The sequence below is a fragment of the Sorex araneus genome, chromosome X (genome assembly GCF_027595985.1).
Source record: "Sorex araneus isolate mSorAra2 chromosome X, mSorAra2.pri, whole genome shotgun sequence".
In the NCBI taxonomy this organism is placed as follows: Eukaryota; Metazoa; Chordata; class Mammalia; order Eulipotyphla; family Soricidae; genus Sorex; species Sorex araneus.
Window position 1 is genome coordinate 159,567,085 of NC_073313.1, and position 16,246 is coordinate 159,583,330.

The 16,246-nt window shown below is 63.6% G+C and overlaps 1 protein-coding gene across 1 annotated transcript; it reads right to left on the bottom strand.

Annotated features, from left to right (window-relative positions):
- Positions 1-15,116, bottom strand: RGS5 (regulator of G protein signaling 5). The gene is made up of 5 exons (XM_004613742.2): positions 14,996-15,116; positions 5,444-5,554; positions 4,978-5,039; positions 4,224-4,390; positions 1-3,857 (listed from the first exon to the last, which is right to left on the bottom strand). The coding sequence occupies exons 1-5, from the start codon at positions 15,037-15,039 to the stop codon at positions 3,696-3,698; spliced, it is 546 nt and encodes a 181-aa protein (XP_004613799.1). The 5' UTR covers positions 15,040-15,116; the 3' UTR covers positions 1-3,695.
- Positions 15,117-16,246: the final 1,130 nt, after the last annotated feature.

The window sequence follows — 16,246 nt, forward strand, 5'->3', positions numbered from 1 at the left end:
GGCGGTGAGGGACACGTTTAATGGACTCAGACGCGTGACCGTGGGTACATGAGGCGCTTACGGATGCAGGGGTCGGGGGAGGGGTGCAGCTACTGCAGGGCTGGGCTACGTCGTGGGAGGGGGGACGCCAGGTCCCGAGGCCCTTCTGACCAGGAGGCCCAGGTGGGTCTCCATGGAGCGTCCGGGGGGAGAAGGGGGCGCCTGGGGCCCTCCCGAGCCTGTTCCCAGGTATAAAGTCCCTCACTTTGGCCACGTCCATCGCCAGTGGGCAGGCGCTGACCCCCCCACCCTGTTTCCCGTGCCCTGGGCGGGGTATGGAGGGACCCCCAGGGGTGCCCGTGAGACCCTTCTCCCGGCTCTCTCCTGCGACCCCCGGGCTCCGTGCCTGCCCACAAGGGTCTCTCCCGTCTGCTGGTGCTTCCGGTGTGGCCCCCCAGGGGGGGGCTCTGCGCTGCCCCAGCCCGTCAGACCCTCCCTGCCCGCTCCGGGGGTTGGACGCGGACACTCCCGCGCCCCCACCCCCAGACGCCCCCCGGGTGAAAATGGGGGTCTCTGTGCAGCTGCGCCCAGCCTGGAGAACTCCGCATTGCCTGGACAGTTCTACCTCCCCCGGGCAGATTTCCAGAAGGTTCTACTGGGGGCGAGCTTCTGGAATGTTCTACCCCTGAACGCACTCCCGTGCCCGCCCTCTCTCTGCCTCTCCTCCTCCCTGCCATCTCGCCATCTGGACCCCAAACCAGCCCCGCACCCAAGAAGCCGGGCGGAGGCCCGGGGGAGGGAGCAGCCCGACCCACGCCGGGTCCAGAACCCCCTTCTCAGGGCTGGCCCCGCTCAGGGGCACCCCACTCTGCTCGCCCGGCCCAGCGGGCACTTGGACACACGTCCCTTCCCTGGGGCACGGGACAGCTCGGCCTGTGTGTGGGCAGGGAGCGTCCCCAGCCGGGGCTTGGCACAGAACACGGGCACAAAAGCATCTGGGAGGTTTCAAGGTGGAGGCCCACTTAGAGCACTGTGGCCGGAGCCAGAGGGGGCAACGGGCACTGACGGGGTGGGGGGCGGGGAAGCAGAGGAGAAAGGACTGAAATGCCAGTTAGCTCCGCCCAAGGTGTCCCTCCCGGAGAGGGGAAAAGTGTAAGAGCATGTGAGTGTGTGAGTGTGAGTGTGAGATTGTGTGAATGTGTACATGAGAGTGTGTGTGATTGTGTGTGTGTGTCTGAGTGTATGTTTGTGTGTGAATGCGTGTGTAAGAGAGTGTGTGTTGTGTCTGAGACTGTGTAGTGTGTGTTTATGTACGTGTCTGTGTGTGTATATATGTCTGTGAGTGTGTGTGTGAGAGTGTGACTCTGTGTGTGCCCGCACACGTGTGTGCAAGCACGCATGTGGCAGGGGTGTCGTGTGACACGGACGCCCACGCAGCGCTGCCCCCCAGCTCCCCTCGCGTGGGCCCTGTTCGTCTCCTCAGGTCCAGTTTAGGCTCCAGCCAAAGCCCACCCGAACGCCTTCAAGCCCACCAGAATATGTGCGGCTGTGAGCCAGGCGCGCCCCCCGACACAGCCGGCCTGCACCCCCCACCACCACACATCGACTGCCCAGCTCCCGACATGCCTGCCTCTCGGAGAACGCAGACCCCAGTGCTCGCCCGACAGTGCTCCATGGGGTGGGTGGGGGTAGGTGCCTCAGGGAAAGAGGCCCAGCAGGGAAGAGATTTGCTCTGTCCCCGGGAGACAGACGTTACTGTGGGGGGCCGGCGTCCTTCTCCCTTCTCCCCTCTACGCCCTTTTAAACCACTTTGGAAACGCTTGCGAGGATTTTCCCCGGGGACCCTCTGCCAAGCTGCTACGCCCTGAGTGTCACCTGTCTGCGCCCCCCAGCTGGAGACCCCCATCCCTCGAGTCGCCCCGCCCACAAAGGGTGGGCTTGAACCCGAGCTTCCAGGGTGGGGCCCTCCCTCCCTTCCTCATCCCTTCTGGGGGCTTCCAGAGAAGGCAAGCCCCCTTTTTCCTCCGATGGGGTCTCCTGAGGACAGCGGTCATCCCGACAGACGGCAGCGGGGCTGTTCCCGGTCGCAGCCCGTCCATCCGACCCCCCTCCCGGCGTGGAAGGTTCGAGCCCCGGAAGGGCTGGGGACCCCGGCCAGCGCCTTGCGGGCAGCCAGGGGCTTACTTGCCCTCAAACAGGCTCTGCTGGGCTGGCACTGAAACCCGCAGAACAACGACCCGCCCTGCTCTTGGATTAAATCGTGAGTTACATCGACTAAACATGAAATAACTTTCCTAGCCAGACTGATAATAACGCAGGGCAGAAGTGCAGCTCAAAGCGACGACATGAAAGCAAAATTTCTAGCCAGACTTAAAATAACATAGGCAGAACTGCAGCTCCAACCAACTACATAAAAGCAAAATTTCCTAGCCAGACTTAATAATAATTCAGGGCAGAACTGTAGCTCAAACCTACTAAATCAAAGAAAAACAATTCTAGCCAGACTTAAAATAACGCACGCAGAGCTGCAGCTCAAACCTCCTAAATAAAAGTTTCCTAACCAGACTTGTAATAACTCAGGATAGACCTGCAGCTCAAATGATCTTAGTTAAAAATATTTCCTAGCCAGACTTATAATAACACAGAATTGCAGCTCCGACCGACTAAATAAAAGAGAAACTTCCTAGCCAGACTTATAATAACGCAGGACAGAATCAAAGCTAAAATCCATTAACTAGGGTTCACGGCCGATTCAGAAGCTGTGGGGAGTGGCGAATAATACGTGTAAATAAATGTGCATTTTCACTGCAAGGAAAATTCACCAACATGGGGAGCGGAACAGGAGGGAGTGATGGGGTGTGTGGGGTTTTGGGGGGGGGGTGATTGATTTTGCAGGAACCGCACCCGCAGCGAGGGCGTTTTCCTGGCGCGAAGGGCGGTTCTGAAGTCCAATGCCATGGGTTTTTAATTAGCCATCAGCATCCGAGAGCCCAACTGGCTGGCAGCTCCCCGGGCCGTGACGTCAGCAAGGGACGCCCCCATGACCAGCAGCTCGGAACTTTCCCAAACAGAGCTCATGATTCTCACACTCGCACGTAACTTAATGTGAAAGTGGAGAGTTGGGGTTGGGGGTTGGGGGGTGGGGGGTGGAGGAGAGGGGCACAAACCCTTCAGGGGGGGGAGCCAGCCCAGGGTGGCGGGTTCCTACAGGCTCTGAAACTGAAATTTGGTTCAGGGGGATCTAACGGCAGGATCGACAACAGGCCGTTTGGATTTGAGCAGGCTGAGACTCAACAGGTTCAGATTCACCACGGGGGGTTCGGGCTGATCACCCCCTCCACGGACACGGCGGGTGTCCTGGATTTTTTTTTTTTGCTTTTTTGGGTCCCACCTGGAGATGCTCAGTGCTCAGGGGTTCCTCCTGGATCTGCACTCAGGGATCACTCCTGGCGGTGCTCGGGGGACCTTAGGGGATGCCGGGGATCGAATCTGGTTCGGATGGGCAGAATTTTCCCAATTCTGATGAGAAACCCAGGGCGAGGTGGAGGGAGGGAAGGGAAGAGAGAGCTGGAGCACGGAAGGGGTAGGTGGAGAGAGGGAGAGAGCCTGGGTGCTCCTGGGGGGGTGCTCCCCGTTGGTCAGGGGTGGGGGACGGCGCGTGGGTGGCGGGAAACTGGCGAGCTGGGTGGTGCGGGGGGCTTGGGCCGGCCCCGTGGTTACTTCAGCAGCTCCTGGTAGAACTCAGAGCGCACGAAACGGGGCAGCGAGTCCTTCTCCATCAGGGCGCGGACACGCTTCTGGGCCACGTCAAAGCTGCTCGGGGACGGGGCTGCCAGGTTCTGCACGGTCAGGCCCTTGGTGAAGTGGTCGATGTTGACCTGGGCGCCGGGGGACGGGGTCGGGTCAGCCCCGGGCACCGGGGGACGGGTCGGGTCAGCCCCGGGCGCCAGGGGACGAAGGAGGGATTCCTGGCCACGAAAGCAAGAGATCTGGGCAGGCCACGGGACGCGGGTCTTTCCCCCCAAGAGGCCAGGGCAGAGGGCCAGGTGGGACCTGGGCGGACCCCCCTGGTGAGCTCAAGTGTGCGCAGCCAGGAAGCAGAGTGGACGGGATAGAAGTGGCATGGACGGGCCAGGAAGTGCAGTGGACGGGCCAGAGAGGAGTGGACGGCCAGGCAGCAGAGTGGACGGGCCTTCTGCCTGGGCCTCTGGCCCCCACCCGGCCCCTCCGGCCGCGGGACCCACCTCCCGGGGCGCCTCGGCGCGGATGAAGTCCTCGTAGATGCGCCGGGCCTTCTGTGCCAGCCGGCCAGGGGCGCGGGTCCGCCTGTAGTCCTCGCAGGCCAGCCAGAACTCCAGGTTCTCCTCGCTGAACTCCGACTTCAGGAAGCTGCGGAAGCTCGCCAGCCCGTCTGCGGGGTGGGGGTGGGGGGACGGGATGGAGTGGGTGGGGGGGCACGTGCCTGGGCGCGCGTGTGTGTGTGTGTGTGTGTGTGTGTGTGTGTGTGTGTGTGTGTGTACTGGGGGGAGGGCACTGATTGTGATTCTGTCCCAGGGGCCTAAGGCCCCTCCCCGCTCTCCCAAGTTGCCAGGCCAGAGAGTTGGGGCAGGTGCTGGGGGGAAGCACGAGAGCAGCTAATGAGCCCGTCGGTGCCTCTGGGCAACCAGCCACACCTGGCAGTGCTCAGGGCTGACTCCCGGCTCAGTGCTCAGGGATGACTCCTGACTCTGTGCTCTGGACTGACTCCCCGGCTCAGTGCTCAATGCTGGCTCCTGGCTCTGTGCTCTGGGCTGACTCCCGGCTCTGTGCTCAGGGCTCACCCCCGGCTATGTGCTCTGGGCTGACTCCCAGCTCTGTGCTCTGGGCTGACTCCCGGCTCTGTGCTCTGGGCTGACTCCTATGCTCAGGGGACCAGATGCCGGGGGACAGAACCCAGACCCTCCGCCCCACCCCCACGTGAAGCCTGCCCTCGGGCGGGGCCAGGGCCGGGACACTCACAGCTGTTCTGCAGGATCTTGTCCAGAGAGTCACGCCACTGCAGAACCTCCTCTGGCGATGGCCTGTGTTGGGGGCACGACGGGGCAGGGGTGCGTGAGAGGGGGCTGACGGCCCCCTGCGCCAGCCCACCTCTCTGGCCATGCCCCCAGGCCAGGGGTGCAGACAGGGCTGGGTCCCGGCTGTGGCCCCGGGCCCCGGGGTGAGCGGGCAGCGGGCAGCGTGAGCTCTGGAACGTTCCCCGGGCTGGCTGCTGTGTGGACGCCCCCTCACGGGACTGGGGCTTCCTTCTGGGGTCACTGGGGAGGAAACGGTCTGCTGGGGCTGCCCGAAGGTCACCAGGTCAGCTGACCGACTGCCTGACCGAGATCTACGCGGGGCCTGGGACCATCTCTGGGCTGTGTCCCCCGGACCAGGGAAGGGGCAGGTGTTGCTGGAGGGGCCTCGGGGGGCCACGCTTGCGACTCACTTCTGGGCCTTGGCGGGTTTCTCCGGCTTCTCGTTGTAGGGGATGACCAGGTCAGGGGCCGCATCGGGCTTCTGCAGGAGTGTCCCCAACTTGATCTTGATCTCCTTAGCCCTGTGGGTGGACACGGGAGGCGTGAGCTGCGTGGGCAGACGCGGCGGAGGGACGGGGCCCCCAGACCTCTCGGGGGGTGGACAGGGCGGAGGGATGGGGCCCCCAGAGCCCTCAGGAGTGGACAGGGCGGAGGGACGGGATTCCCAGGAGGGTCCAGGTAGCCCTGTCCACCCCCATTTCTATAGGGACCACCATCCCCATCAAAGCTTGCCCGCCAGAATGGTAGGACTCGCCCTTCCCCTTTCTACTAGCCCCGCCCACCCAAGTAACCACGCCCATTCACTAATCCCCGCCCCTTTCCGCTCGCCACGCCCCTTATATACTTGCTCCGCCCCTTCCCACTCGCCCCACCCACCTCCTGCTCGCCCCGCCCCCGTTTCCCCAGAGGCCACTGTCAGCACATAGCCCGCAGGCAGGTGGACAGTGCGGCCAGCCTCGGGCTCTGCCCCTCGAGCCGCGCCCTGACCTGCCGAATGGTCACTCATTGCCCGACTCGAGCCCCTGTGCACCGTGGCCAGCAGGACCATCACTGTCCTGGCCGTGGGGCCCCTGGCCCGGAACCCCGAAGGCACTGGCCCCTGGCCCTGTGCAGCGTGCCCGGGACACGGCCTCCTCCCGGCCTCCTGCGGGGGGTGGCGGGGTGCCGGGCTCGGACCCAGCTCCACACGCCCAAACCACGCTGGACCCGGAGGTGACCACTGGACTCTGCCACAGGCACCGGCTGGCCCCGAGCTCTGGGAGGGAGGAGCCCGGCGCCAGCACCCAGCACCCAGCACCCGGGCTCGGCCTGACGCTCGGCCACCCCATGGGCCCTCCAGAACACCTGCCCAAGTGGGCTGACAATATCCCGCGAGTGCACCCCTCGGCCCAGCGGTGTCCACCCGACATCCACCCCCCTCCTGGTCTTAACAGAGCAGGCTGGGGTTCGAGCTGTGGACAGGTGGGGCTTTGTGGCTCTCATGCCCGCCCCGTCAGCCCCGTGAGAACAGTGACGGTGAGCCCCATTAAACAGGCACCCGCGGGGCCTGGGGTGGGCGGTGGGTACTGGGACCCCTCGGGCCTGAGTGCTCCCAAAATGTCTTAAACCCTTTCGCTTTCCTTCTGGAGCCTGAGGCAGCCGAGTGGACGGAGGGAAGCTGGGGGAGGGGCAGCCTTCCGAGTCTCTGGGGTGGGGGCTTAACCCGGCCATGCTCAGGGCCGACTCCCGGCTCTGCACTCAGGAATCACTCCTGGCGGCGTCTGGGGGACCCTATGGGATGCTGGGGACCGAACCCGGGTTGGCCGCGTGCCAGGCTGCCGCCCCCCCCCCCCCGCTGTGCGCATCCTCCCTTAGGGCCTGGGGTGGCAGCCTCCCCTCCGAGTCCCCTGGCACAGCGCTTCTGAGCCTCCGAGCCAGTTCTCGCTGCGGCTCCTTCCCCCACCCCCGGGCCGGGCCCCACCGCCAAATTTAGACACTCCCCGGATAGCGCTATCCCACACGTTACTAAGAATTACCACACGCGCCAGCCCGTGTTCTACCCACATCCAGAGTCAGGGAACACTTGCTTAGCTTCATTGGAGTCGGGGGACCCTTGGAGGGGGGCATGCATGCGTGCATGCGTGTGTGTGTATGTGTGTGCGTGCGTGTGTGTTGGGGGCAGTAGCCGTGACTGCCCCCTGCTGGCCAGCATGTAGCCCTGCAGCTGGGGACACCCCCCACGGCTGGCTGGGACTCTCTCTCTCTCTCTCTCTCTCTCTCTCTCTCTCTCTCTCTCTCTCTCTCTCTCTCGGCCTGGCTGGGAGGTGGGGGTGCGTTCCACCGTTTAGCTCCTTTTACGGGATCTGGCGTCACGGCTGGGGGCTGGGCACCGGCGCCCGCCCCAGGCCCTGGCACACTCAGAGAAGCAAGAGCGGGATGGAAAACTGGAAGGCAGACAAGCGCGCTGCCCTGTAAAAATAAACGAGTTAGCATCTGACCTTCGCAGGCGTCACGCGCAGCCCGGCAGGGGGGGGGGTAGGGGTGGGGGGAGACTTCCAACCCTATTTGGGGTTCCAGGGGCCAGAGCGACAGTACAGCAGGGAGGGTGTTGTCCTTGCACGCGGCCGACCCGGGTTCGATCCCCAGCATCCCATAGGGTCCCCTGAGCACCGCCAGGGGTGATTCCTGAGTGCAGAGCCAGGAGTCAGCCCTGAGCATCACCAGGTGGGACCCAAAAAGCAAAAACAAAACAAAACAAAACAAAAAACCCCAAACAAACAACCCTATTTGGGGCTCCAACTGGGAGGCGCAGGACAATGTGTGAGGGGCTGGGGGCGCGTTTCTCCGGGGAAGGAGCGTGGGTCGGGGGGGGGGGGATCGCAGGAAGTGGGTTTGCCCCTCTCGGACCCGCCCATGCCGCCGTCCTTCGGGCCCAGAGATCAACTTGGTCTGAGCAAAAATCTGTTGGGGGGGAGTCGCATCTGCCACCACCCGCAGCCGCCGTGTGTCAGGACTGTAAGAGACGGAAGCCCCGGGGGCTGCCGACTGCCCAGTGGCCGGACCCCCAGGTGCCAACTGGACTCCAGACACCGGTGGCAGAGGGACGCGGAGCTAAGAGATCCAGGACAGACAGACAGACAGACAGACGCTGAGCCAGGAAAGGGCCCTGGGGCTGGGCCAGGGGCCGCAGGTGCCCCCTGCTGGCCGTGGGAGCAGGCGCCCTGGTGGGGAGGGTCTGGCGCCGGCCAGTCCCTTTCTGGGCCCAAGGATGCTGCTGACCAGCAAGGACGGCGCTGACCCTGGCAGGTGCTGGCCCCCGTGTCCGGCCGGGGCTGGGGGTGGCGGCAGAAGTGAAGCTCCAGGCAGCTCTGTGGGTCAGGGGCGTGGGCCGGGCCCCCGACTGAGCAGGGAGGTTGGTTTGTGACTGATCCGGGGCCTGGCTGGGTGGAAACAGGGCTCAGGGGGGACGGGAGGTGGTCCCACACGGCTGCTTCCTCCCCGAGGCCCCTCTGAGTCCAGGGGACACTCACTGGGGCCACGGCGCCTTCCGAGCAGGCTGGACCGTGAGGGCGGGTCAGGAGAACCGAGGGGGCATCTGCCCAGAGGCCTGAGCCCGGGCACGTTCCCAGCCAGGAGAGGAGACGCAGCCGACAGACGCCCTTGCAGACGCCCCCTGACACTTTCCAGAGCTGCGCCATCACCAGGCCGCGCGGGCACCCCCCCTCCCCCACCCTGGTCGAGAAGGTGCCCAGCGTTTTTGTGTGTGTGCACGCATGCATGTGTATGTGTGCTTGTGTCTGCGTATATGTGCATGCGTGTGTTTATGCATGCGTGTCTGTGCGTGTGTGCATGTGTATGATGTGTGTGCGTGCACGTGTGCATGCGTATGTGTGTGTGCATGTGTCTGTCTGTGTGTGTGTGTACATGAGTGGCCCAGCCCTGCTCCATGTTGTCAAGCTGGAACTGTCACCTCAGCCCCATGTGCAAGCTCTGGGCACAGTGCTCAGAGTCCTTCCTTCCTTCCTTCCTTCCTTCCTTCCTTCCTTCCTTCCTTCCTTCCTTCCTTCCTTCCTTCCTCCTTCCTTTCTTCTCTTTTTCCCTTCTTCCTTCCTTCCCTCCCTCCCTCCTTCCTTTTTGGGCCACACTGGTGGTGCTCAGGGCTGACTCCTGACGCTGCACTCAGGGACCCCTCCTGAAAGGCCCAGGGGACCATGGGGGGTGCTGGGGACTAAACTTGTGTCATCCACACGCCAAAGCCAGCACCCTCCCGTCATGCCACTGCTCTGGTCTGAGGTTCCTGGCGTGTCTCCAACCTGTGTGGGCTCCCAGCCCCAGGGCCAACCGCGTCCTCTCACATCTGAAACACCGGAAGAACCAGCCCCGGCCCCCAAGGGCCCCGGGGTGTGGAAATGAGACAGAGGCTTGCCCGTTCCCGGCCAGGGTTTGAGGGTTCCCACCGCACACACACCCAACTCCACAGAGGTGAAGGTCGTTTTTGGAGGGGAAGGAAAAAGCCTGCAGCTGCACAGCGTACAGACCACTGGGAGGGGTGTTCTGGCCAAAGACGGGGGGGGGGGGCAGTAAGGCCGGACCCGGCGCCCTTCTTGGCTTGGGACCACTTGGCGGTGCCCGGGTGGGGGAGCCCTCCTTCGAGGACACTGCACAGGCCACACGCGCTCTAGCCACCTGCTACAAGGCTCAGGGCGACACAGGCCGAGGGCCAACTCGTGGAGGTGGACACTTTCCCATGCTGGGCGACGGACAGGGCTGGCTGACCTCAGCGGCTATCTGGGGGTGGGGGGACGGGTTTGGGAGCAGGAGGCAGGAGCGGGGACGGCCCCCCAGCTCACTCAACATTTCCTTGGCAGGAAGTCCCGAGGATTTCCGAAAAGCCAGGTCAGGAGAGTGGGAAAATGGCCCTGGGTGGAGGGGACAGAGAGGCCGGGGCTATTTCGAGCCGCGAAGGTGGCGGGGTCAGCAGCCAGTCCCCCGGGGCCACTCTGGCGCTGGCCCCCAGCATCTGCCGGGCTGAGTGGAGGGAAGCTCCCAGCCAGGCTGGACCGCCTGGACCCTGCCTGTTCGCTACCGGAGAGTGGACAATACCCCATGAGCCGTGGAAGGAGGGTAGGGGGACACGCCAGGCCTGTCCAGGCTGTGGCAGTGACCAGCACGATGCCCCGAGTGCCCGAACCGCCGAGACGGAGTCCCAAGACCACTGGGTCCTCGTGCAGGAGTGCAGGGCGCAGATACACACGCAGGCCCCGTCGAAGCACGTGCATTCACTCCCTCGCCCAATCAGAGCACACGTCCCTCGCCCAATCAACTTTCTCTACCAATCAGAGCACGTGCATTCACTTCCTTGTCCAATCAAAGCACACTCAACTCCCTCGCCCAATCAGAGCACAGGCACTCAATTCTCTCGCCAATCAGAGCACAGGCACTCAACTCTCTCGCCCAATCAGAGCTCGTGCATTCACACCCTCGCCCAATCAGAGCACACACATTCACTCCCTCGTCCAATCAGAGCACACTCAACTCTCGCCCAATCAGAGCACGCGCATTCACTCCCTCGCCCAATCAGAGCACATACATTCACTCCCTCGCCCAATCAGAGCGCTGTGCACTCCCTCCCTCAACCGATAGGAACACAAGGTCCACCTGGACCCCTGCCCCGGGGAAGGGGAGGGCGGTGCATATTGGAAGCCAGGAAATGGGGCTTCCAACACCTCTTCTCCCCCCCGACTGATACTGTCGCGTCCTGCTCCCAGGCTTTCTGCCTTCCAGAACCATCTGCTTTCCAGTGACTTCAAGACCTGCATGTGCTCCCCTGCTGGGGGGGCCTCCCCTGGACCCCGGGAGGTGACGGAGCTGGTCTGAGATGCCGTCCCTCTGCAGGCCGCCCTGGGGCTTGGCGGCTACCCTTAAAGATGACAGTGGCGGCGCTGGCTCAGGACAAAGCAGGCCGGCTGTGGGTCACTCACACTGGCCTGGTGAGAGAGGCTCAGGTGCCCCGGGCCAATGTTTCAGAAGCGCTGGGTGACGTGTCCAGAGTCGCCTGGGGCGTGCATGTCCCGGATCTCTCTCAGCCCCGGGCTCTGAGTGTCCACTGGGTTACGGTTACGCCGGCTTCCCCGGCCACGCTCCCGGTGCCTAGCGGGCAGTCAGCCTTTGCTGGGGGGCAACGGGGAATCCAGTCCCCTGGAAGACCACCTTGGCCTTCAGAACCTCCCGAGCTGGGGTCTCTGGACCAGGAAACAGGCAGTGCTGGGGATGGCCCGGGCTTCCCCGCTCCTGGTCCAAGAATAAGTATTTTACAAGTGAAGCCCCGTTAAAGAAAAAACCCTCCTAGGTTAAAGTTCGTGGGTGAGAGGGCGGCGGGGGCTGGATGGAACGTGGCTCGGCTCTGCTTCCAACGGGCTACGTGATGCTCACCAACACACCCGCGCGGGGCCTGCTTTATCCAGCGCGAGGGAAGCGGCTGCCCGTGGTGACCCTGGTCCTGCGCCAGGGCTGTGACAGGGGAGAGGACGAGTCCCAGGCCCCTCGGGAGACTTTGATGTGGGACAGGGCCCAGACTGGCCCTTCTCACAGACGGCCCCCGCCGGCAGCTGCGACTGTGATTCTGGCCTGTTCTGGGTCCTCACGTGGCTAATTATTAATATAGCGAGCAGCCTACATGGCTAATGACCATGTGGGCTCTGGCCCCACCATCTGTATACACACACACACACACACGCGCGCGCGCGCACACATATACACATGCACACACACGCACATGCACACATATGCATGCACGCACACATGCATGCACACACACACATGCACACACATACACATGCACACACGCGCATGCAGACACACACATGCACACACATACACATGCACACATGAGCACACACATGCACACATGAGCACACACATGCATGCACACACAAATATACACACATGCACACACACAGCATGCAAGCACACACACACAAACACATACACACACACCCTCCACTCTGCCACCAGACCCCTCTTGTGCCGGGGTCGGTGGGTGGGCGGGGAGACCAAGGCTAAGGGCGGTTGTCTTAGGGGGGCTGGAGGATGGAAGCCGGAGAGCAATTAAAACCCGGAAGATGAGTCTGTTCCAAGTGACATCCGTGCCTGGGGCGGGGGCACGACTCAGAAGCAAAGCCAGGCCCGAGGCTTGTCACTGGAGATGTCCGGCGGACAGATAAGGGTCCCGAGCACAGCGGCCTGAAGCGGGTCATTTGGTCCCACGCTCCCGAGACCCCCAGAGACCACGGCCCGACTGACAGGCTCCGTTTTAAACGTTTCTCTGAGCTGCCCCGATGCCCAGAGAGAAGCCGCAGAAAGGGCCGGGGCGGGGGGGGGGTGGCACCTTGCCCGGATCAGCCCCCCTGGGGCCCTCGAGCGCTCAAGCGTGGGGTGCGGGTGGACGCCAGAGGGCCAGGCTGGGGGGGTGGGGATGAGCGCTCTCGGGCGTCTCTGCTCCTGTGAAGCCGGCGTGCCCCTCCCCAGCACCCCCAGGCCAAGGGTCGGAGTCCCCTCAGCGTGGACACACTCCCTTTGGAGGGCGGGGGGCAAGCCGGGGGGTCTGGACACCAAATCTGGCAAAGAAACTCCCCCCGCCTGGACGTCTGGGGAGCCCGAGCCGGGGCCCACTGCTGCATATACATCAGCGAGGCTCGGGGTCCCTGCAGCCACGTCCCACCTTCCCGGCCCCTCCAGACGGGCTATGGAGGGCGGGGGCTGACGCCCAGAGTGGGGCGGAAACGACATTCACCAGAAATGGGAAATCGCATGAGAACACGGAGGGACCACCAGAGCCCACGGCCCTCCCGGGCTGACGCCAGAGGGACTGTCCCATCCCCGAGGAGAGCTGGGAAACCCCTCCAGGCCCCCAGCTGCTCTGCCTGCCCCCTCCAGGGAAGCCCACGCTCCCCTCTCTCCCCCTCTCTGTTTCCCTCCCTCCCCCTCTCTTTCCCTCTCTCCATCTCTCTCTCTCTCCCCCTCCCTCCTTTTCTCTTTCTCTGTGTCTCCGTCTCTCTTTTTTTTTTTTTTTGCTTTTTGGGTCCCACCTGGCGATGCACAGGGGTTACTCCTGACTCTGCACTCAGGAATTTCTCCTGGCAGAGCTCAGGGGACCCTATGGGATGCTGGGAATCGAACCTGGGCCAGCCGTGTGCAAGGCAAACGCCCTCCCCGCTGTGCTATCACTCCAGCCCCTTTGTCTCTCTCTGTCTCTCTCTGTCTCTCCTTCCTGTATTTTTCTAAATTTCCTTCAGGAAAACTATACTTTGCCGGGGGTTATGGGGTGGCGGGAGGGATACTGGGGACACTGGTGGCAGAGAATGGGCACAGGTGGAGGGCTGGGTGCTGAATCATTGTGACTGAAACGTAATCATGAAAGCTTGTAAGTCTGTAACTGTATCTCACGGTGATTCATAAAGATACAAAGAAGTAAGCTAAACACACACACACACACACACACACGCATGCACGCACACACACAACTATACTTTCCTTCCCTGACAAGCAGAGGAGAGGCGGGCCGGGGCAGGGCGCTCACTGGGCCTGGGGCGGGGCTCGAGCACCCCCCCGGGCCCTGCCAGGTGTGGCCCCAACCACACAGGACCCGACAGACGGGACCCTCGGGCCCAGACTCCAGAGCACTGAGCGCCTTCCTGGAACATTCCAGACTACCAGACATGCTTCCCACAGCGCTGACGGCCATAGCTCCTGGGCGGTCACTGGGGCTGAGCCCACAGTGGCCCCCGCTGGCCGGGTGCAGAGGGCAGCGTCGGAGCTGCAGCCTGGGGCACCCACAGATGTGGAAGGAGAATCAAGGCGGGGGCGTGTGGGGACCCGGATGGACGATGGACGCACTCTGGGACGCACAGCCCTGCAGGCCAGGGGCACCAAGGCCCCGCCGGGCTCGGGGGCTCCGCTCTGTCCCCGCGTTCCAGTCGGGGCCCCTGGGACCCAGGCACGAGGCGGTGGAGACTCGGAAGGGGGGACGAAGCTGCTGCCAGCTTTGGGGGTCCCTGGGGTGCGGGGAGGGGACTGAGCACTCAGGGAGGGGGCGCCTGAGCGTGCACAGCGCTGGCTGGAGGGTGCGGGAGGGTCCCGGGAGCGAGCAAAGATGCTTAGTCCGGCGCCTTCTCCAGATTCAGGCCCTCACACAGGGGTCCCTCCCGGCTCTGCACTCAGGAATCACTCCTGGCAGTGCTCGGGGGACCCTACGGGGTGCTGGGAATCAAACCCGGGTCGGCCGCGTGCCAGGCCAACGCCCTCCGGCCCAGTCCCATGTCCTTAGATGCCCCGCCTCGGGGACCGTCACAGGCCGTGAAGAGCAACGCAACGGGCCCCGATTGCTGCCCCAGTCCCACCTGCCAGGAAAGCCGGCGGCCACTGATTCTGGCCATGCTCCGCCCTGCCCCGGCCCGGAGAGGAGCAGCGGGAAGCACCCCCGCCCCCACCCCCGCCCCGAGCTGGCTGGGGTGAGCTCAGGGTCCGGGCGGTGCCTTCAGCCCAGGGGTCGCCCCCTCGGGGGACACGCTCAGCACACAGGAGGGCCCGGGGGGCCACGCCAGCAGCCTGACCGGGGCAGCGCCAACCCGCTGTGGCCCCCAACCCCAGCCCCTGGGTGCCTCCCAGCTCCACAGCCCCAAAGCCAAGAGAACCGGCCACATTCAGGGGCCTCGAAGAAGCCCCCCGAAGCCCACCGCCATCTGACATGCACACGGGCAGGTGGACACAGTCCGGGAGGCACCGGGGCCACTGCCACTTGGAGGCCCTCCGGGTCCCCTCCCGGCCTGGGGTGTAGCCACACGGGCGACTCCTGCTACCCCCGAAGCCCCCGGCCCAGCCCCAAGGGGGCCCCGATGTCAACAGCCCCTGGACGGGCAGCCCCGGTCAGGCAGAGCAGCGCCCGCCGTCCCCACTGTCCCCCGCCCGCCTGCCCCCGGCGTCACCTTTCCAGGCAGGAGTGAGGCAGAGCCGCGAGCCCTTTGCACATGGTGGCGAGTGTCCGAGCTGCGGGTCAGTTCTGGGCAGCAAAGAGATGGACGGTGACTGTCTCGGCCTCGGGCTGCCCGGATATAGGGCGGCTGTCCCAGCCCCCGGGGACCGCCGGCCAATCCCAGCCTCAGGCGGGGCAGGGGAGGGGGGTCCCGGGGCCGGGCGGGAGGGCAGCTCAGAGGGAGTGTCTCGGAGCCACGGGCAACCCCTGCCAGCCTGAGGTGGCCCCAGGAGCACTGCTCAGGGGCCAGAGCCCAGCTGGGCTGGTCCCCGAGCCCCTGCCGGAGGGACCCCCGCCCCCCTCCCCCAAGGGCCCGCAGGGCTGTGGGGTTTGCAGCTCTGCGCCTGTGTTTCCGGCTGCGATGGGCCTCAGGCCCTTCTCACACGCTCTGCCTGGAAGCTTCGCAAAGCCAAACCCCCCCATGTTCTGAGAACCAGGCAGACGTGCCTTAGAAAGGCCCCGAATAGACCCGGGTTCCAGCCCCCGGCATCCCATAGGGTCCCCCAAACACAGCCAGGAGTGAGCCCTGAGCATCGTGGGGTGTGACCCCCAACAAACAAAGACAAGGAGAAAGTTCAATGTCACTTTGGGTCCCAAGTGACGGGACAGCGGGGAGGGCGTTGGCCTTGTATGCGGTGAACCCAGGTTCGATCACCGGCATCCCATAGAGTCCCCGAGCACTGCCAGGAGTGATTCCTGAGTGCAGAACCAGGAGTCAGCCCTGAACATTGCCGGGTGTGGCTTCAAAGCAAAACAAAACCAGAAAATATAAACGTGTGGTAGCAGGCGATGAAGCTGTTTGTAGGAATAAAAATTCCCTTCTCTCTGGAAAAGTAAGACTTCTTTTTGGTTTTGCAATGAAAATCAATACAGAATAATAAAAATGTTGCAAAGGAAATAATATAGAAGCAGGAGGAGAGAAAGGGATGGAGAGAGAGGGGGGAGCGAGAGCGAGAGGGAGAGAGAGAGAGAGAGGGAGAGGGAGAGGGAGAGAGAGAGGGAGAGAGAGGGAGAGAGAGGGAGAGAGAGAGAGAGAGAGAGAGAGGGAGGGAGGGAGAGGGAGAGAGAGGCAGAGGGAGGGAGAGGGAGGAAGGAGCAAACCCAACGGATAAACAAAGTCCTGCTTTAAAATAAAAGAACAAACAGACCCAGCACTAACAGGCTTAATTAGGAGAAAGGGCGAAACCACAAACAAGCCGGTTCA